Source organism: Oncorhynchus kisutch, linkage group LG23 (assembly GCF_002021735.2).
Source record: "Oncorhynchus kisutch isolate 150728-3 linkage group LG23, Okis_V2, whole genome shotgun sequence".
NCBI lineage: Eukaryota > Metazoa > Chordata > Actinopteri > Salmoniformes > Salmonidae > Oncorhynchus > Oncorhynchus kisutch.
This window is the reverse complement of record NC_034196.2, coordinates 44,873,138-44,896,179: the sequence shown is the minus strand read 5'-3', so window position 1 is coordinate 44,896,179 and position 23,042 is coordinate 44,873,138. Positions and strand designations below refer to the sequence as shown.

Genomic DNA, 23,042 nt, shown 5'->3' with positions numbered 1-23,042 from the left:
TTTCACAATATTCCTCTGGCATCATTGGGAAATTAGACACAAACTAAAAAATAGTTATTCAAAATCACATGTAAACATTAAATTACATAGTTACATCTTTACTGAAGTAAAATTATGTTAATGTTATATATATATATGGACACAGAAAACAAATGGAAACATGATTAACGAACAGAAACACAAGACCAAAAGCTCAGAATTAAGACAACACACATTCTTGTTTACTGTCACTCCTGTCTTTCAGTTAAGACATGCGGTTATGTCACTTTTTCAAACAAATCTGTTAGGCAGTGGATCAATGGCGATAATCCCCACAAGATTAAAAGGGCATTAATGCTGACAACAATAACATAAACGTGTGGACCCAGATCGCATTGATCTACAGAACCTGATCCGAAGCCGTTCCAGTAATGCTGACGAATCAGGCGGGGTGATACCCTCTTCCCATCACTGGGGCTATCTCTGCAGCGTCTCCTCTCCTAACACCCACGTCAACCTATCCTCAGACCGAATAATGTTTTGTTGGATTGACAGTGCACTTTGAGAAAGACTGAATTTAAACGTGTGTGTAAAGAGTATTATTGCAGCCTAAAATAACATGTTTTAAATGTGATTTTCCTTGTATTTAATGCATAAATTAAGAGTGACAGTGTGTGTGTGTGTGTGTGTGTGTGTGTGTGTGGGGGGGGGGGGGGGGGGTTCCAACTCGGGCCTGTTAGTTAGGCTTGATGTTTGCATATATTCGTATAAGGTGCTCTCATCCAGAAATGGGGACATTATTAATCAATTAATATTCAACATGTTCTCCTGTTTTATTGATTTTTGATATTTTAGAATCTACATTGAAGAGTGAAGTTCACTATATATATAGTGTGTGTGTGTGTCGTTTCTATCTCATGTACACTGTAGCGGGAAATCCTTAATAATGACATTAGAAATGCAGAGTAATAATAAATTAGTGTGTATTTATTCCTAATGTTGTAGTCGGCTAAACAAACAGCGGCCAGAGAACAGATCACCACACCAAGCCTTTTCCCTGTGTGCCTCCTCCCTTACAGGTACCAGTAGAGAGCACGCCATGATTGGGTCAAATGGGATGCATTGTCAGACACTGACAACATTGTGCACAGGGACTCAAAACTATGGTATGTCAAAAAACAATAAAGTAAATATGTAGTAATGCTCAACAGATACACATACACCTAGTATTATATACCTAGTATTATATACCTAGTATTATATACCTAGTATAATGTGTAGTTAGTAGATATGTATTTAGTATGAAATCCCACTTGAATTGATTGAATAGGATTATTGGATTCATTTTATAAAGAATTTATCCGGTATTTAAATAAATGTTATGTTGTATTGGAAAGATCCAATTGTGGATAATAATCTTTAATCTGTGTTTTAAGGCCATTTTAAGGTAAACTAGACCTACTTATGATGAAAACACAACCATTATTAACCCAGACATTTATCAGATTAAAAATGATGAGAGGGTTGTTTAGAAAAGTAAAGATATATATATATATTGTTGTCAGTAGGTAACGTGTGCATGGGTTCTTTGACAGTGCTAAATTATCCAATGAGATGATGAGTTCACGTTGCTTTGACATTAGCCAATTTTATAAACTACAATATAAAGATGAGTTTTTACTGAGCAACATGTGTTCTCTCTATCACAGTGTGTTTTCCAACCCCAGTCTAAGATAACAGAAGGCTGAGTAGCAGTATTTCTCCTCTCCTGTTAAAGCAGTAGCTATTAGATAATCTGCTAGCCTGGTCTGACTGGCCACACAGTCCAACAGTGACCCTCTGTATCGCCTTGTCATCTTCCTGCTGTCAACACACAGCTTGTGTAAAAAAGGGCAAAGTTGATCCCCCCCCCCCCCCCCCCCCCACCCCTGCTCTCTTCTAAAACCAAAAGTACACTGACTCACTCACTCTTGGTCACATGCAACCCCTGTCTGTCTATAGACAAAAGCACTGAACCAAAACCATGCTTGGATATGTGAATTATGTAGTCATCAAACAAATTATACATTTCAGAATCTTACTGACTTTGTGATTTTTATTTTTATTAGGTTATATCTGTCGGTCATATTCGACTTTGAAGCAACCGAAATGCTGGACACTTATAGGTGGTCGATACAGGTTTTTAATGTGTCTGAAGTATCAGTTATTTCTGTATTATAGGGAGTATTGTAAGGAGTAATATAAGGAGTATCATTAGAAGTATTATAAGGAGTATTACAATGAGTAACATACAGAGCATTATAATGAGTAGTACAATGAGTAATATACAGAGTATTATAATGAGTAATATACAGAGTATTATAAGGAGTATTAGGAGAAGTGTTATAAGGAGTGTTATAAGGGGTGTTATAAAGGGTGTTATAATTACTATTATGAGTGTTATAAGGAGTATTGTGAGAAGTGTTATAAGGAGTATTGTGAGAAGTGTTATAAGGAGTATTGTGAGAAGTGTTATAAGGTATGTTATAAGGGGTGATATAAGGTGTGTTATAAGGGGTGATATAAGGTGTGTTATAAGGGGTGTTATAAGGAGTGTTATAAGGAGTGTTATAAGGAGTGTTATAAGGAGTGTTATAAGGAGTGTTATAATTAGTATTATGAGGAGTGTTATAAGGGGTGTTATAAGGAGTGTTATAAGGGGTGATATAAGGAGTGTTATAAGGGGTGTTATAAGGAGTGTTATAATTAGGATTATGAGGAGTATTATAAGGGGTGTTATAAGGAGTGTTATAAGGGGTGTTATAAGGGGTGTTATAAGGAGTGTTATAAGGGGTGTTATAAGGGGTGTTATAAGGGGTGTTATAAGGAGTGTTATAATTAGTATAATGAGGAGTGTTATAAGGAGTGTTATAAGGAGTGTTATAAGGGGTGTTATAAGGGGTGTTATAATTAGTATTATGAGGAGTGTTATAAGGGGTGTTATAAGGAGTGTTATAAGGGGTGATATAAGGAGTGTTATAAGGGGTGTTATAAGAAGTGTTATAATTAGTATTATGAGGAGTGTTTTAAGGGGTGTTATAAGGAGTGTTATAAGGGGTGATATAAGGAGTGTTATAAGGGGTGTTATAAGGAGTGTTATAATTAGGATTATGAGGAGTATTATAAGGGGTGTTATAAGGAGTGTTATAAGGGGTGTTATAAGGAGTGTTATAAGGAGTGTTATAAGGAGTGTTATAATTAGTATTATAAGGGGTGTTATAAGGAGTGTTATAAGGGGTGTTATAAGGAGTGTTATAAGGGGTGTTATAAGGGGTGTTATAAGGGGTGTTATAAGGAGTGTTATAATTAGTATAATGAGGAGTGTTATAAGGAGTGTTATAAGGAGTGTTATAAGGGGTGTTATAAGGGGTGTTATAAGGGGTGTTATAAGGAGTGTTATAAGGGGTGTTATAAAGGGTGTTATAAGGGGTGTTATAAGGAGTGTTATAAGGTGCGTGTTTGGTGTGTGTGTGTGTGTGCGTGTTTGGTGTGTGTGTATGTGATGTGTGTGCGTGCTTGCGTACATGTGTGTGTGTGCGCGCGTGCGTGTTTGGTGTGTGTGTGTATGTGATGTGTGCGCGCGCTTGCGTACATGTGTGTGTGTGCGCGCGTGCGTGTGCAAAAACCCTGACGGTAGATAAATGGAACAGGATTTTATTCCCCCAAATCCCTCTGAGACTATTTCCTTATCAGTACAGTGACATCACTAAAAGTCAATGAGAGGGAGCTGTGATTGGTTGTTTCACAGAGCTGATAAATAAGTCTGGTTACGAACCTTTGGACTGTTGGCTGTGTGGACACTGTGATTCCTTGATAGGCTGCTGGGCTCCAACCATCATCCTGTTGATTAGAGAAAGAGGGAGACACTGTGTGTGTATTTGTGTGTGTGTGTGTGAGTGTGCCTGCGTGCTTGCGTGCTTGCGTGTGAGGTAAACAACCTCACTATCCATCCTCAGTCTTTGATATGGTTGAATGCAGTGAAATTATGTCAGTTAGACTCTCAATGCAAATGTAAAAACTGAGTAGGAACTGTCTGCCTGTCTGTTGTTAGCAGGAAGTGTCTACCTGTCTGTTGTTAGCAGGAAGTGTCTACCTGTCTGTTGTTAGCAGGAAGTGTCTACCTGTCTGTTGTTAGCAGGAAGGGTCTACCTGTCTGTTGTTAGCAGGAAGTGTCTGCCTGTCTGTTAGCAGGAACTGTCTGCCTGTCTGTTGTTAGCAGGAACTGTCTACCTGTCTGTTGTTAGCAGGAACTGTCTGCCTGTCTGTTGTTAGCAGGAAGTGTCTGCCTGTCTGTTGATAGCTGGAAGTGTCTGCCTGTCTGTTAGCAGGGACTGTCTGCCTGTCTGTTGTTAGCAGGAAGTGTCTACCTGTCTGTTGTTAGCAGGAAGTGTCTACCTGTCTGTTGTTAGCAGGAAGTGTCTACCTGTCTGTTGTTAGCAGGAAGTGTCTACCTGTCTGGTGTTAGCAGGAAGGGTCTACCTGTCTGTTGTTAGCAGGAACTGTCTGCCTGTCTGTTGTTAGCAGGAAGTGTCTACCTGTCTGTTGTTAGCAGGAAGTGTCTACCTGTCGGTTGTTAGCAGGAAGTGTCTTCCTGTCTGTTAGCAGCAAGTATGTTCCTATCTGTTGTTAGCAGGAAGTGTCCTCCTGTCTGTTAGCAGCAAGTATGTTCCTATCTGTTGTTAGCAGGACGTTTCTGCCTGTCTGTTGTTAGCAGGAAGTGTCTACCTGTCTTTTGTTAGCAGGAAGTGTCTGCCTGTCTGTTAGCAGGAAGTGTCTGCCTGTCTGTTGTTAGCAGGAAGTGTCTGCCTGTCTGTTGTTAGCAGGAAGTGTCTGCCTGTCTGTTGTTAGCAGGAAGTGTCTGCCTGTCTGTTGTTAGCAGGAAGTGTCTGCCTGTCTGTTATTAGCAGGAAGTGTCTTCCTGTCTGTTGTTAGCAGGAAGTGTTGGTCAGTCAATCTCATCTAAGAGCTAGGAGCTGCAGTACATTAAGGACATCTGCTAGCTAGCTAGGCTGGAGAGCTAAGAGCTACATTACATTAAGGACATCTGCTAACTAGTTAGGCTGTAGAGCTAAGAGCTACAGTACATTAAGGACGTCTGCTAGCTAGCTAGGCTGGAGAGCTAAGAGCTACATTACATTAAGGACATCTGCTAACTAGTTAGGCTGTAGAGCTAAGAGCTACAGTACATTAAGGACGTCTGCTAGCTAGCTAGGCTGGAGAGCTAAGAGCTACAGTACATTAAGGACATCTGCTAGCTAGCTAGGCTGGAGAGCTAAGAGCTACAGTACATTAAGGACGTCTGCTAGCTAGCTAGGCTGGAGAGCTAAGAGCTACAGTACATTAAGGACATCTGCTAGCTAGCTAGGCTGTAGAGCTAAGAGCTACAGTACATTAAGGACATCTGATAGCTAGCTAGGCTGGAGAGCTAAGAGCAGCAACATTATGCACTGACTGTGTTATTGGCATTCAGTACAGAGTACAGCAATGTCGAACTATTTCTCTGAAGGAATGTGTAAAACTACATATATTTGTATATATTATGGATCCCCATTAGCTGTTGCCAAAGCAGCAGCTACTCTTCATGAGGTCCAGCAAAATGAAGGGATTTTATACCATTTTAAAACATTACAATACATTCACAGGTTTTACAACACACTGTGTGCCCTCAGGCCCCTACTCCACCACTGCCACATAGCTACAGTACTAAATCCATGTGTATGTATAGTGCGTATGCTATCGTATGTGTATGTGCATGTGTCTTTGCCAATGTTTGTGTTGCTTCACAGTCCCCGCTGTTTTTTAATCGTTTTTTAAAATCAAATTTTACTGCTGCATCAGTTACCTGATGTGGAATAGAGTTCCATGTTGTCATGGCTCTATGTAGTACTGTGGAATAGAGTTCCATGTAGTCATGGCTCTATGTAGTACTGTGGAATAGAGGTCCATGTTGTCATGGCTCTATGTAGTACTGTGCACCTCCCATAGTCTGTTCTGGACTTGGGGACTGTGAAGAGACCTCTTGTGGCATGTCTTGTGGGGTATACATGGGTGTCTGAGCTGTGTGCCAGTAGTTTAGACAGCTCGGTGCATTCAACTTGTCAATACCTCTCATAAATAAAAGTAGTGATGAAGTCAATCTCTCCTCCACTTTCAGCCAGGAGAGGTCGACATGCATATTATTAATTTTAGCTCTCTGTGTACATCCAAGGGCCAGCTGTGCTGCCCTGTTCTGAGCCAATTGCAATTTTTCGAAGTCCTTTTTTGTGGCACCTGACCACACGACTGGACAGTAGTCAAGGTGTGACAAAACTAGAGCCTGTAGGACCTGCCTTGTTTTTAAGAAGGCAGAGCAGCGCTTTATTAGGGACAGTCTTCTCCCCATTTTAGCTACAACTGCATCAATATGTTTTGACCATGACAATTTACAATCTAGTGTTACTCCAAGCAGTTTAGTCATCTCAACTTGCTCAATTTCCACATAATTTATTACAAGATTTAGTTAAGGTTTAGGGTTTAGTGAATGTTTTGTTCCAAATACAATGCTTTTAGTTTTAGAAATATTTAGGGCTAACTTATTCCTTGCCACCAACTCTGAAACTAACTGCAGCTCTTTGTTAAGTGTTGCAGTTATTTCAGTCGCTGTAGTAGCTGATGTGTATAGTGCTGAGTCATCCGCATACATAGACACACTGGCTTTACTCAAAGTCAGTGGCATGTCGTTAGTAAAAGTTAAAAAAGCAAGGGGCCTAGACAGCTGCCCTGGGGAATTCCTGATTCTAACTGGGTTATATTTTATAGGCTTCCATTAAAGAACACCCTCTGTATTCTGATAGACCAGTAACTCTTTATCCACATTATAGCAGAGGGTGTAAAGCCATGACACGTATGTTTTTCCAGAAACAGACTATGATCGATAATGTCAAAAGCTGCACTGAAGTCTAACAAGACAGCCCCCACAGTCATTTGATCATCGATTTCTCCTCAGCCAATCATCAGTCATTTTTATAAGTGCTATGCTTGTTGACTATTCTTTCAATCAAATATATTTCTGGAATTCACAATACAGTAAACAGCCTTTAAGCGATAAACAGTATACAGATGTTTTGAAATCAGAGGTGTGGCAAGCCAATGGCTTTTAGAGACATATTTTATTCCTCCTCTGGAATTTACAGAAATGGCCTTTTAAGGAATATAAAGTGATGCTTTGAAATCAGAGAGAAAAAGCGAGTGCTAGCCAGACGTTTTTTGTTTTAGATAGCCTATGTATTGTCTTCTTAAAGCTTTCCTGATGTATAAAAGCTGATAAACGTGACCCTGCTGTGTTGTGTAACTACGCCTGGTCGGTTTTGTGTCTCTCTGTGTGTCCGTGTGTCTGTGAACAAGAGCAGACATCATTACTGCTTATGTTTCGTGGTAGAATATTGATCTATCTCCAGGACACCCTCCATCCTCCATGTCACTACTCTAGCCATCCTCTCCTTTATGAACTTATTGATTGCGTCCTCTAATGGCACCCTATTCCCTATTTAGTACACTTATTTTGGCCAGGGCCAATAGGGTCTTTGGTCAAAATTAGTGCACCGTATAAGACCTAGGTAAGAGGGTGCCACTTGGGAAGTAACCATACAGCTGATCTCAGGCCTATTAGCTGACTTTACATTGCTGAATCTTAATTGGAATGTAATGTGAAGTAACTCTGACACGCTGTACCGATAACATGTTTTTATTGTTCTGTTCATCTTACTGTATATAGTTTTAATGGTCCATGTTGAATCTAAGCACTATGTTAATTTTGGAGTCATTCTGAAAATACAGTGTCTTGTTGATGGTCTGAGAACAATAGAGGGGATTCTCTCTCTTGTAGCTTGGTAGTAAGATAGACCTTATGAAAGGATAGCATGTCAATTCAAATCAATTTATATAGCCCTTCGTACATCAGCTGATATCTCAAAGTGCTGTACATAAACCCAGCCTAAAACCCCAAACAACAAGCAATGCAGGTGTAGAAGCACGGTGGCTAGGAAAAACTCCCTAGAAAAGCCAAAACCTAGGAAGAAACCTAGAGAGGAACCAGGCTATGTGGGATGGCCAGTCCTCTTCTGGCTGTGCCGGGTGGAGATTATAACAGAACATGGCCAAGATGTTCAAATGTTCATAAATGACCAGCATGGTCAAATAATAATAATCACAGTAGTTGTCGAGGGTGCAGCAAGTCAGCACCTCAGTAGTAAATGTCAGTTGGCTTTTCATAGCCGATCATTAAGAGTATCTCTACCACTCCTGCTGTCTCTAGAGAGTTGAAAACAGCAGGCCTGGGACAGGTAGCACGTCCGGTGAACAGGTCAGGATTCCATAGCCGCAGGCAGAACAGTTGAAACTGGAGCAGCAGCACGGCCAGGTGGACTGGGGACAGCAAGGAGTCATCATGCCAGGTAGTCCTGAGGCATGGTCCTAGGGCTCAGGTCCTCCGAGAGAGAGAAAGAAAGAGAGAAAGTGATAATTAGAGAGAGCATACTTAAATTCACACAGGACACCGGATAAGACAGGAGAAGTACTCCAGATATAACAAACTGACCCTAGCCCCCTGACACAAACTACTGCAGCATAAATACTGGAGGCTGAGACAGGGGGGGTCAGGAGACACTGTGGCCCCATCCGATGATACCCCTGGACAGGGCCAAACAGGAAGGATATAACCCCAACCACTTTGCCAAAGCACAGCCCCCACAACACTAGAGGGATATCTTCAACCACCAACTTACCATCCTGAGACAAGGCCAAGTATAGCCCACAAAGATCTCCGCCACGGCACAACCCGGGGGGGGGGGGCGCCAACCCAGACAGGAAGATCACGTCAGTGACTAAACCCACTCAAGTGACGCACCCCTCCTAGGAACTGCATGGAAGATCACCAGTAAGCCAGTGACTCAGCCCCTGTAATAGGGTTAGAGGCAGAGGATCCCAGTGTAGAGAGGGGACCCGGCCAGGCAGAGACAGCAAGGTCGGTTCGTTGCTTCAGAGCCTTTCCGTTCACCTTCACACTCCTGGGCCAGACTACACTCAATCATATGACCCACTGAAGAGATGAGTCTTCAGTAAAGACTTAAAGGTTGAGACCGAGTTTACGTCTCTGACATGGGTAGGCAGACCATTCCATAAAAATGGAGCTCTATAGGAGAAAGCCCTGCCTCCAGCTGTTTGCTTAGAAATTCTAGGGACAATTAGGAGGCCTGCGTCTTGTGACCGTAGCGTACGTGTAGGTATGTACGGCAGGACCAAATCAGAGAGATAGGTAGGAGCAAGCCCATGTAGTGCTTTGTAGGTTAGCAGTAAAACCTTGAAATCAGCCCTTTCCTTAACAGGAAGCCAGTGTAGAGAGGCTAGCACTGGAGTAATATGATCAAATTTTGGGGGTTCTCGTCAGGATTCTAGCAGCCGTATTTAGCACCAACTGAAGTTTATTTAGTGCTTTATCCGGGTAGCCGGAAAGTAGAGCATTGCAGTAGTCTAACCTAGAAGTAACAAAAGCATGGATACATTTTTCTGCATAATTTTTGGACAGAAAGTTTCTGATTTTTGCAATGTTACGTAGATGGAAAAAAGCTGTTCATAAAACAGTCTTGATATGTTCGTCAAAAGAGAGATCAGGGCCCAGAGTAACGCCGAGGTCCTTCACAGTTTTATTTGAGACGACTGTACAACCATCAAGATTAATTGTCAGATTCAACAGAAGATCTCATATAATCACTTTGCTGACCAGGGCAATGTTAATGCTGGGGAAAAATTCAACCATTTAATGTGGTGAGCCAAACAAACAGTCCTTTCTGTTCTCGTTTATACATAAACACTCTTACTTGACATATAATAATATGTCATGTCAGGCTCTAAAACATGTGGTTTACACTACAGTATGTAATGTCAGGCTCTAAGACATGTGGTTTACACTACAGTATGTAATGTCAGGCTCTAAGACATGTGGTTTACACTACAGTATGTAATTACAGGCTCTAAAACATGTGGTTTACACTACAGTATGTAATTACAGGCTCTAAAACATGTGGTTTACACTACAGTATGTAATGTCAGGCTCTAAGACATGTGGTTTACACTACAGTATGTAATTACAGGCTCTAAAACATGTGGTTTACACTACAGTATGTAATGTCAGGCTCTAAAACATGTGGTTTACACTACAGTATGTAATGTCAGGCTCTAAAACATGTGGTTTACACTACAGTATGTAATGTCAGGCTCTAAAACATGTGGTTTACACTACAGTATGTAATGTCAGGCTCTAAGACATGTGGTTTACACTACAGTATGTAATGTCAGGCTCTAAGACATGTGGTTTACACTACAGTATGTAATGTCAGGCTCTAAATCATGTGGTTTACACTACAGTATGTAATGTCAGGCTCTAAAACATGTGGTTTACACTACAGTATGTAATGTCAGGCTCTAAAACATGTGGTTTACACTACAGTATGTAATTACAGGCTCTAAAACATGTGGTTTACACTACAGTATGTAATGTCAGGCTCTAAGACATGTGGTTTACACTACAGTATGTAATGTCAGGCTCTAAGACATGTGGTTTACACTACAGTATGTAATGTCAGGCTCTAAGACATGTGGTTTACACTACAGTATGTAATGTCAGGCTCTAAAACATGTGGTTTACACTACAGTATGTAATGTCAGGCTCTAAAACATGTGGTTTACACTACAGTATGTAATGTCAGGCTCTAAAACATGTGGTTTACACTACAGTATGTAATGGCAGGCTCTAAGACATGTGGTTTACACTACAGTATGTAATGTCAGGCTCTAAGACATGTGATTTACACTACAGTATGTAATGTCAGGCTCTAAAACATGTGGTTTACACTACAGTATGTAATGTCAGGCTCTAAAACATGTGGTTTACACTACAGTATGTAATGTCAGGCTCTAAAACATGTGGTTTACACTACAGTATGTAATGTCAGGCTCTAAAACATGTGGTTTACACTACAGTATGTAATGTCAGGCTCTAAAACATGTGGTTTACACTACAGTATGTAATGTCAGGCTCTAAAACGTAGTTTACACTACAGTATGTAATGTCAGGCTCTAAAACATGTGGTTTACACTACAGTATGTAATGGCAGGCTCTAAGACATGTGGTTTACACTACAGTATGTAATGGCAGGCTCTAAGACATGTGGTTTACACTACAGTATGTAATGTCAGCCTCTAAGACATGTGGTTTACACTACAGTATGTAATGTCAGGCTCTAAAACATGTGGTTTACACTACAGTATGTAATGTCAGGCTCTAAAACATGTGGTTTACACTACAGTATGTCATGTCAGGCTCTAAAACATGTGATTTACACTACAGTATGTAATGTCAGGCTCTAAAACATGTTCGGACAAGACCAAAAATCAATGTCCGTGGACATGGAAATCAAGGATGGTTCGGACGAGACCAAAAATAGACATCCAAAAATCGTAGGCATCGGTCTGTGCTTAATGAGGTGTAGCCTACAGTGTTGCCTAACTTTTCATTGTATGAATGCCCGTCTAGGTGGTGGGCCTCGTATTTGTAAAACAGGCCGTTGTATTGACTTTAATCAGTCCTGATTCCCGTGACTAATCATTTTGTCGATTTAAGCTCTGAATACCAGCTAACCAACTTTATCAGGAGGTATCGTGACTCTATTTGTAATGTGTTTACACAGCGGGAAATGTAGAAGTATTTTTCATTTTTTTGCTATGATCAGCTTTGTCAAAAAAAAATGTATAGGATACACACTTGAAACCACTGATCATAACCATTTAGTGCACGGGATGAATTTCCTGGACAGCAGTTGTGAGGAGACTGATTGTCCCATTCCATATTAAAACCACTAGTAGACTGATTGTCCCATTCCATATTAAAACCACTAGTAGACTGATTGTCCCATTCCATATTAAAACCACTAGTAGACTGATTGTCCCATTCCATATTAAAACCACTAGTAGACTGATTCCATATTAAAACCACTAGTAGACTGATTGTCCCATTCCATATTAAAACCACTAGTAGACTGATTGTCCCATTCCATATTAAAACCACTAGTAGACTGATTGTCCCATTCCATATTAAAACCACTAGTAGACTGATTGTCCCATTCCATATTAAAACCACTAGTAGACCGTTTGTCCCATTCCATATTAAAACCACTAGTAGACTGATTGTCCCATTCCATATTAAAACCACTTGTAGACTGATTGTCCCATTCCATATTAAAACCACTAGTAGACTGATTGTCCCATTCCATATTAAAACCACTAGTAGACTGATAGTCACATTCCATATTAAAACCACTAGTAGACTGATTCCATATTAAAACCACTAGTAGACTGATTCCATATTAAAACCACTAGTAGACTGATTGTCCCATTCCATATTAAAACCACTAGTAGACTGATTGTCCCATTCCATATTAAAACCACGAGTAGACTGATTGTCCCATTCCATATTAAAACCACTAGTAGACTGATTGTCCCATTCCATATTAAAACCACTAGTAGACTGATTGTCCCATTCCATAATAAAACCACTAGTAGACTGATTGTCCCATTCCATATTAAAACCACGAGTAGACTGATTGTCCCATTCCATATTAAAACCACTAGTAGACTGATTGTCCCATTCCATATTAAAACCACTAGTAGACTGAATGTCCCATTCCATATTAAAACCACTAGTAGACTGATTCCATATTAAAACCACTAGTAGACTGATTCCATATTAAAACCACTAGTAGACTGATTGTCCCATTCCATATTAAAACCACTAGTAGACTGATTGTCCCATTCCATATGAAAACCACTAGTAGACTGATTGTCCCATTCCATATTAAAACCACTAGTAGACTGATTGTCCCATTCCATATTAAAACCACTAGTAGACTGATTGTCCCATTCCATATTAAAACCACTAGTAGACTGATTCCATATTAAAACCACTAGTAGACTGATTCCATATTAAAACCACTAGTAGACTGATTGTCCCATTCCATATTAAAACCACTAGTAGACTGATTGTCCCATTCCATATTAAAACCACGAGTAGACTGATTGTCCCATTCCATATTAAAACCACTAGTAGACTGATTGTCCCATTCCATATTAAAACCAAAAGTAGACTGATTGTCCCATTCCATATTAAAACCACTAGTAGACTGATTGTCCCATTCCATATTAAAACCACGAGTAGACTGATTGTCCCATTCCATATTAAAACCACTAGTAGACTGATTGTCCCATTCCATATTAAAACCACTAGTAGACTGAATGTCCCATTCCATATTAAAACCACTAGTAGACTGATTCCATATTAAAACCACTAGTAGACTGATTCCATATTAAAACCACTAGTAGACTGATTGTCTCATTCCATATTAAAACCACTAGTAGACTGATTGTCCCATTCCATATTAAAACCACTAGTAGACTGATTGTCCCATTCCATATTAAAACCACTAGTAGACTGATTCCATATTAAAACCACTAGTAGACTGATTCCATATTAAAACCACTAGTAGACTGATTCCATATTAAAACCACTAGTAGACTGATTCCATATTAAAACCACTAGTAGACTGATTCCATATTAAAACCACTAGTAGACTGATTCCATATTAAAACCACTAGTAGACTGATTCCATATTAAAACCACTAGTAGACTGATTCCATATTAAAACCACTAGTAGACTGATTCCATATTAAAACCACTAGTAGACTGATTCCATATTAAAACCACTAGTAGACCGATTGTCCCATTCCATATTAAAACCACTAGTAGACTGAATGTCCCATTCCATATTAAAACCACTAGTAGACTGATTCCATATTAAAACCACTAGTAGACTGATTCCATATTAAAACCACTAGTAGACTGATTCCATATTAAAACCACTAGTAGACTGATTCCATATTAAAACCACTAGTAGACTGATTCCATATTGTCCATTTTACTTTGACCTGTTGTGTTTTTAGGATATGTTGTTTGTTAATATGTCAGCACATTTTAAAATGTGTTTGGCCACCATTCAGGTTAGGCTATTTGATTGGCCACCATTCAGGTTAGGCTATTTGATTGGCCACCATTCAGGTTAGGCTATTTGATTGGCCACCATTCAGGTTAGGCTATTTGATTGGCCACCATTCAGGTTAGGCTATATGATTGGCCACCATTCAGGTTAGGCTATTTGATTGGCCACCATTCAGGTTAGGCTATTTGATTGGCCACCATTCAGGTTAGGCTATTTGATTGGCCACCATCCAGGTTAGGCTATTTGATTGGCCACCATCCAGGTTAGGCTATTTGATTGGCCACCATTCAGGTTAGGCCATTTGATTGGCCACCATTCAGGTTAGGCTATTTGATTGGCCACCATTCAGTTTAGGCTATTTGATTGGCCACCATTCAGGTTAGGCTATTTGATTGGCCACCATCCAGGTTAGGCTATTTGATTGGCCACCATTCAGGTTAGGCTATATGATTGGCCACCATCCAGGTTAGGCTATATGATTGGCCACCATCCAGGTTAGGCTATTTGATTGGCCACCATCCAGGTTAGGCTATTTGATTGGCCACCATTCAGGTTAGGCTATATGATTGGCCACCATCCAGGTTAGGCTATTTGATTGGCCACCATCCAGGTTAGGCTATTTGATTGGCCACCATTCAGGTTAGGCTATTTGATTGGCCACCATCCAGGTTAGGCTATGTGATTGGAGAAACCTGCATGATGTAAAATGCATGATGTGTCCGTCTCATTCCATTGTCATCCATTTTATCTCCAGCCTGAAGGCTACAGAAAAGGCCACATAGTCTTTCTACCACATCCTGTATCTGCTACATGATTGATGTTAGATGATATTATTTTGACGGAGTGTTAGTGGAGCCCAGCAGCGATGTATCCCTCCAATAGCACAGAGGCATTCTGGGAATGGACAAGATTCGTATTTTGTGTCCCTTTGCCTTTGACAAAGTGGGCACTGCTTACCACAGGGCGGCATTAGTGCTCACCTAAAAAGCCCATATGGTTGAGATAAATTATTATTTTGGGGCAGAATTATGTTTATAGTTAATAGGTTATATATGTGTTTTTTGGAGGTGTGTCTTGGTTCAGTTTAGCTCAGAAAATGTCGCCCTCGTCATTCTGCCACTGTAGACAGCCGCCTCATCCTGACTGATAATGCTGTTCTAACTTCAACTGGTGGATCTCGCTATGCGCTTGGCAGTGTGCCAGTAGAAATGCATCACATCCTGATATACACTGGGTGTACGAAACCTTAGCAACACCTGCTCTGTCCATGTCATAGACAGACCAGGTGAATCCAGGTTAAAGCTATGATCCCTTAATTGATGTCACGTGTTAAAACCACTTCAATCCATGTCGGTGAAAGAGAGGAGACTAAAAGGTTAAAGAAGGAGTTTTAAACCTCAACAGTTTCCCGTGTGTATCAAGCAGGGGCCACCACCCAAAGGACATCCAGCCAACTTGACCACAACTGTGGGAAGAATTGGAGTCAACATGGGGCCAGCATCCATGTGGAACACTTTCAACACCTTGTCGAGGTCATTGTAAATATGAATTTGTTCTTAAAGGTTAAATAAAAATAAATAAAATAAAAATAGAATCCCATGCCCTGACGAATTGAGGCTGTTCTGAGGGCAAAGGGAGGGGTGGGGGGGGGGGGTACAACTCAGTATTAGGAAGGTGTTCCTAACCATGAGTAAGAAGGGCCGTTATCCCTCTGATAAAAGAGAGGGGTACACTACCTTATCGATCATAGGCTATTGATTGAACCTTATAAAGAAAACCCCTAAATTAGCGCCTAATTTCCCTCTCCCCTGGAAACGGTAAACCCTTCTCCCTGAATAATATAATTACGTTTTTGATCCTACTGTAACCTGTCCTCCGTGGAAAGAAACCTTGATTGAATCACTGGAGTGTGGACTTTCATTGTTAGATGTGATTTCTCCTTTTACGCGGAGATGTGTAGGCAGCTTGGGTGCGTCCTGGGTTAGCAATTGCTCGGGGGGGGGGGGGGGGGGGGGGGGGGAGAGAGAGATAAATTATGAGAGATAATTTCATCATCACACAAAGGTGTTGGCCTTGGTGTTGTGGTTATATCGGGAAGCCTTGTTGATGTTAAAAAAAAAAAAATCTGTAATCTGAAGGAAACCTAGACAACAGTAGCCTATTGTGACATCATTTACGGCCATGAAATGTAAATTGAGATTTGTTTGATGCGATAGTTAGAATAGCAGTAACAAATAGGCTACGCTCCCATTTCTAGTATTCAAGATGAATCACAAAGACGAAAGTTTGCATCCACAGTGTGAATAGCCTTAGTAAAAAGGAATTGAAAGCCTTGACACTCGTGAGGCAGTTGTGTTCCAAAAAAAAATTGCCCAAGAATTTTAAAAAAATACATAAAATCATTTCTCTTTCATCTCTCTGTGTTTGATCCCTTTCCTTCAATTTGCAAGAGGCTGAATGTATCTCTACCGGAGAAAGCATCTGAGGGAGCGAAACAGCGCCCCCCTCTGTCTCAATATGTGTAGGACATCTATCTGATGCTGTCTGGTCCAAAAGAGAATGACATTGTTGCAGCCCGTAACATTGAATACAAGGGAAGCCAGCAAGCATTTGGCTTTCCTTGATAAAAAAAAAGTGTAAAACATTTGCCAATCAGCATTGAGCTAGCTAAAACTGTCCCTTTCCTGAATTAGCCATGGTTGGAGATAGGGATTTGGACTTGGGTTTTACTTAATTCTCCACACTGGCCAATGATTATAACGGAGATTCTGATCCAAACATTAATTCATACATTGTTGTGCCCCTGGCCTGAGAGGATGGAAGTTCAATATGTAACTAGATGTAACAGGCTAATGTTAACTAGCTAACGTTGCCCATAAATGGAAGTTAGGCTAGCGATCAAGCATTTTAGCCAAGTAGCCTAGGACAACAACAAATACAAGCATGTACTGTATGACAGAGGGATAGACTGTTTCCTAAACATGAAAGAGAGGAGGATGGAATTGGCGTTTCTCTACATGTTTTTTACTTGCGCGCACACACGCACACACACGCGCACACACGCACACGCACACGCACGCGCACACACGCACACGCGCGCACACAAATCAGATCCACGGACAGCCACATCATATTTAGCGTACGTTGATTAGGACTAAATCTTTTTTGGGTGTATTTTAATGGTCACTGTATTAGACTAAGCAGATGTGATTTGATGATGTTGAAATGTTGCTGGAATAGTGAAGGCAGCTCCGGTTTTCTTTGCGACTTGCAGTAACTCTCTGTGGTTCGAAATCAATAGTTGTTTAGTGGTCCGAAAATGTCTGAACCAGTAACTTGTTTGACCAGGCTGTAGATCATGTTACTCTCTGTTACTGCACATGCCATATGCCTTGTGGACTTCACTGGACAGAGGTTGCTATCCGGTTTTGTCAGAAAACAAAGGTGCGGTTGAATTCATTCTGACACTCTGTTTTCCTATTGTCTCGGCCTTTAGGCCTATAGTACACATATATATATATATATATATATATATATATATATATATCACTGTCGAAAGGCATATGAATTAGTAGGTTAAAGAGAAAACCATGCAATTATCACAACACATACAGAATGCCAAGAGGCTGTCGTCAAGGCAAAGGGTGGCTACTTTGAAGAATCTCAAATATAAAATATATTTTTGATTTATTTAACAGTTTTTTTGGTTACTACATGATTCCATGTGTGTTATTTCATAGTTTTGATGTCTTCACTATTATTCTACAATGTAGAATGAATGAGAAGGTGTGTCCAAACTTTTCACTGGTACTGTATTATATGAATAAATTATATGGGCTGCATCCTGCATGTAGACTGTAGTATGTCAATGGGGGGGGGGGGGGGGGGGGGGGGGGTGTAGACTGTAGTATGTCTATGGGGGGGGGGGGGTGTAGACTGTAGTATGTCTATGGGGGGGGGGGGGGGTGTAGACTGTAGTATGTCTATGGGGGGGGGGTGTAGACTGTAGTATGTCAATGGGGGGGGGGGGGGGGGTGTAGACTGTAGTATGTCAATGGGGGGGGGTGGGGGGTGTAGACTGTAGTATGTCTATGGGGGGGGGTGTAGACTGTAGTATGTCAATGGGGGGGGGGGTGTAGACTGTAGTATGTCTATGGGGGGGGGGGTGTTAGACTGTAGTATGTCTATGGGGGGGGGGGGGGTGTAGACTGTAATATGTCTATGGGGGGGGGGGGTAGACTGTAATATGTCTATGGGGGGGGGGTGTAGACTGTAATATGTCTATGGGGGGGGTGTAGACTGTAATATGTCTATGGGGGGGGGGGGGTAGACTGTAATATGTCTATGGGGGGGGGTGTAGACCGTAATATGTCTATGGGGGGGGGGGGGGGGGGTTAGACTGATATGTCTATGGGGGGGGGTGTAGACTGTAGTATGTCAATGGGGGGGGGGGGGTGTAGACTGTAGTATGTCAATGGGGGGGGGGGGGGTTAGACTGTAGTAGTCTATGGGGGGGGGGGTGTAGACTGTAGTATGTCAATGGGGGGGGGGGGGGGTTGTCTAGACTGTAGTATGTCTATGGGGGGGGGGGGTGTAGACTGTAGTATGTCTATGGGGGGGGGGGGGGTGTAGACTGTAATATGTCTATGGGGGGGGGGGGGGTAGACTGTAATATGTCTTGGGGGGGGGGTGTAGACTGTAATATGTCTATGGGGGGGGTGTAGACTGTAATATGTCTATGGGGGGGGGGGGGTAGACTGTAATATGTCTATGGGGGGGGGGGTGTAGAACCGAATATGTCTATGGGGGGGGGTGTAGACCGTATATGTCTATGGGGTGGGGGGTAGACTGTAATATGTCTATGGGGGGGGTGTAGACTGTAATATGTCTATGGGGGGGGGGGTAGACTGTAATATGTCTATGGGGGGGGGGTGTAGACTGTAATATGCCTATGGGGGGGGGGTGTAGACTGTAATATGCCTATGGGGGGGGGGGGGTGTAGACTGTAATATGTCTATGGGGGGGGGGGTAGACGGTAATATGTCTATGGGGGGGGGTGTAGACTGCAATATGTCTATGGGGGGGGGTGTAGACTGTAATATGTCTATGGGGGGGGGGTGTAGACTGTAATATGTCTATGGGGGGGGGGTGGAGACTGTAATATGTCTATGGGGGGGGGGGTGTTACCCACGCACCGCTACTGTTGTCATCTTATGTGCCCCTTTATACAAATATATACAAAAAGATGTAGCTTGAACACAACAATGAAAGACAACAATCACTGAAACAAGCTTAACACTGCAACAAGCTTAACACTGCAACAAGCTTAACACTGTTAACAAGCTTAACACTGTAGCAAGCTTAACACTGTGACAAGCTTAACACTGTAACAAGCTTAACACTGTGACAAGCTTAACACTATAACAAGCTTAACACTGTAACAAGCTTAACACTGTAACAAGCTTAACACTGTAACAAGCTTAACACTGTAACAAGCTTAACACTGTGACAAGCTTAACACTGTAACAAGCTTAACACTGCAACAAGCTTAACACTGCAACAAGCTTAACACTGTGACAAGCTTAACACTGTAACAAGCTTAACACTGCAACAAGCTTAACACTGCAACAAGCTTAACACTGCAACAAGCTTAATAGATGCAACAAGCTTAACACTGTAACAAGCTTAACACATGCAACAAGCTTAACACTGCAACAAGCTTAACACTGCAACAAGCTTAACACTGCAACAAGCTTAACATTGCAACAAGCTTAACACTGCAACAAGCTTAACACTGCAACAAGCTTAACACTGCAACAAGCCTATTTTTTTATGCACTATTAAATATGTCAGTTTCTATATCCTGATAATATATATTGTCTGAACATGATCATTATTATTGCCTTTTTCCCCCTCTAATAACTGGCCTAGGCTACCTACCATTGCGTTATTGTGAAATAATCTATCATATCCAGATGGAATGGGGGCGTTGTTTTTGAATCTGTTTTAATGAAGCCCTTTAGGTAAAATACCCAGTTAGCAAGAAGACACTCACTATTGCCATTACAAGCATATCAGTGGTGTCACTCTGAGAGAATATTGTCAGTGAATACTGCCACCTTCTGGTAGAATCTTGTAAGTTCTGTTTTTTGTTGTTGTTGGTTTCACATTTCACAGCAAGAGTGATGGAGAGCTCGGTGGTGACAGAGAGAGAGAGCTCGGTGGTGACAGAGAGAGAGAGCTCGGTGGTGACAGAGAGAGAGAGCTCGGTGGTGACAGAGAGAGAGAGCTCAGGTGGTGACAGAGAGAGAGAGAGCTCAGTGGTGACAGAGAGAGAGAGCTCAGTGGTGACAGAGAGAGAGAGCTCAGTGGTGACAGAGAGAGAGAGAGAGCTCAGTGGTGACAGAGAGAGAGAGAGAGGCTCGGTGGTGACAGAGAGAGAGAGAGAGCTCGGTGGTGACAGAGAGAGAGAAGCTCGGTGGTGACAGAGAGAGAGAGAGCTCGGTGGTGACAGAGAGAGAGAGAGCTCGGTGGTGACAGAGAGAGAGAGAGCTCGGTGGTGACAGAGAGAGAGAGCTCAGTGGTGACAGAGAGAGAGAGAGCTAGGTGGTGACAGAGAGAGAGAGAGAGCTCAGGTGGTGACAGAGAGAGAGAGAGCTCGGTGGTGAGCAGAGAGAGAGAAGCTCAGGTGGTGACAGAGAGAGAGAGAGAGCTCGTGGTGACAGAGAGAGAGAGCTCGGTGGTGACAGAGAGAGAGAGAGCTCGGTGGTGACAGAGAGAGAGAGCTCAGTGGTGACAGAGAGAGAGAGAGCTCGGTGGTGACAGAGAGAGAGAGCTCGGTGGTGACAGAGAGAGAGAGCTCGGTGGTGACAGAGAGAGAGAGCTCGGTGGTGACAGAGAGAGAGAGAGCTCGGTGGTGACAGAGAGAGAGAGAGCTCGGTGGTGACAGAGAGAGAGAGCTCGGTGGTGACAGAGAGAGAGAGCTCGGTGGTGACAGAGAGAGAGAGCTCGGTGGTGACAGAGAGAGAGAGCTCAGTGGTGACAGAGAGAGAGAGCTCGGTGGTGACAGAGAGAGAGAGCTCGGTGGTGACAGAGAGAGAGAGCTCGGTGGTGACAGAGAGAGAGAGAGAGCTCGGTGGTGACAGAGAGAGAGAGCTCGGTGGTGACAGAGAGAGAGGCCGGGTCGGTGACAGAGAGAGAGCTCAGTGGTGACAGAGAGAGAGAGAGCTCAGTGGTGACAGAGAGAGAGAGAGCTCGGTGGTGACAGAGAGAGAGAGCTCGGTGGTGACAGAGAGAGAGAAGCTCGGTGGTGACAGAGAGAGAGAGAGCTCGGTGGTGACAGAGAGAGAGAGCTCAGTGGTGACAGAGAGAGAGAAGCTCGGTGGTGACAGAGAGAGAGAGCTCGGTGGTGACAGAGAGAGAGAGAGAGCTCGGTGGTGACAGAGAGAGAGAGAGAGCTCAGTGGTGACAGAGAGAGAGAGAGAGCTCAGTGGTGACAGAGAGAGAGAGCTCAGTGGTGACAGAGAGAGAGAGCTCAGTGGTGACAGAGAGAGAGAGCTCAGTGTGACAGAGAGAGAGAGCTCAGTGGTGACAGAGAGAGAGAGCTCGGTGGTGACAGAGAGAGAGAGCTCGGTGGTGACAGAGAGAGCCCGGTTGTGTCTGTCATAAAGAATCAACATACAAATTTGTTTTTCTATGAAAGGTGTAATACGCTATCCTTTCTAGGTTAACTGATGTCATGCTGTCGTTTCTTCATCTTTAGTCACACTTCCTATAGAAGCCTACTGTTTACTGGCTGTATATTCAATAGGACTACATACTTTTGCCATCGTGTCAGCAGTAGATACTAATGTATAGGCTAGGACTATATGTTCGAGGTTAACTCAGAACTAAGATGTGTTGCACATTAAGAACCTACAGTACAGAAAGAAGTCTGAATCCAATAGGTGCTCAATGGTAGCCTTTTTTTTTCAGCACCATGGACAGAGCCCACAGCATTCTGAATGGGCCACAGTATTCTGAATGGGCCACAGCATTCTGAATGGCCCACAGCATTCTGAATGGGCCACAGCATTCTGAATGGCCCACAGCATTCTGAATGGGCCACAGCATTCTGAATGGGCCACAGCATTCTGAATGGGCCACAGCATTCTGAATGGGCCGATGTTACCTGACACGTTTTCTATTAAAGAAAGACTCAGAAATATTAACATTCGCAGATATGAATGCAGTCTACATGATCGTGTCACGGCTGCGAAGAGGCTGGTGGATAGTATATTATAGCAATGCCATGTTGTCAATGTCTTGTTTTTTAGGCTGTTAATTAACTTGTGTTCAATGATCCTGTTTCTATTCTATAAGGATCTTGGGCAGTCTCCCTATGTGTTTGCGATAAGGATCAGAGGGATAGGAGATGCCTGGATAAACCTTGTGTTTATTTACAACCAACTCTCTGATAGTTTCCACCTTTGCAAAATAGTTTTGTACTCAATTGAGTTCTTCAACCTGATTCATATTGATCTCTCTCGGTCTCAATTGTGCATACTTAATTCAGGGAGGTAATCAAATCAACCCAGGCCGGCGGTGATGAGTGACAGGAATACAGTGCCAGTGATACAGTGCCAAGGATACAGTGCCAGGGATACAGGTCCAGGGATACAGTGCCAGGGATAGAGTGCCAGTGATACAGTGCCAGGGATACAGGTCCAGGGATACAGTGCCAGGGATACAGTGCCAAGGATACAGTGCCAGGGATATAGGTCCAGGGATACAGTGCCAGGGATACAGGTCCAGGGATACAGTGCCAGGGATACAGTGCCAGTGATACAGTGCCAGGGATACAGGTCCAGGGATACAGTGCCAGGGATACAGGTCCAGGGATACAGTGCCATGGATACAGTGCCAGGGATACAGTGCCATGGATACAGTGCCAGGGATACA

General features: G+C 42.5%; 1 protein-coding gene across 1 annotated transcript in view; it reads left to right on the top strand.

Moving 5' to 3' along the window:
- onecut2 (one cut homeobox 2) overlaps window positions 1-23,042 on the top strand; it is a 37,221-nt gene that overhangs the window by 4,485 nt on the left and 9,694 nt on the right. The window contains exon 2 of the mRNA XM_031802666.1: window positions 1,059-1,145. Coding sequence (XP_031658526.1) covers window positions 1,059-1,145 — 87 coding nt within the window. The remainder of the gene's footprint in view (window positions 1-1,058; window positions 1,146-23,042) is intronic.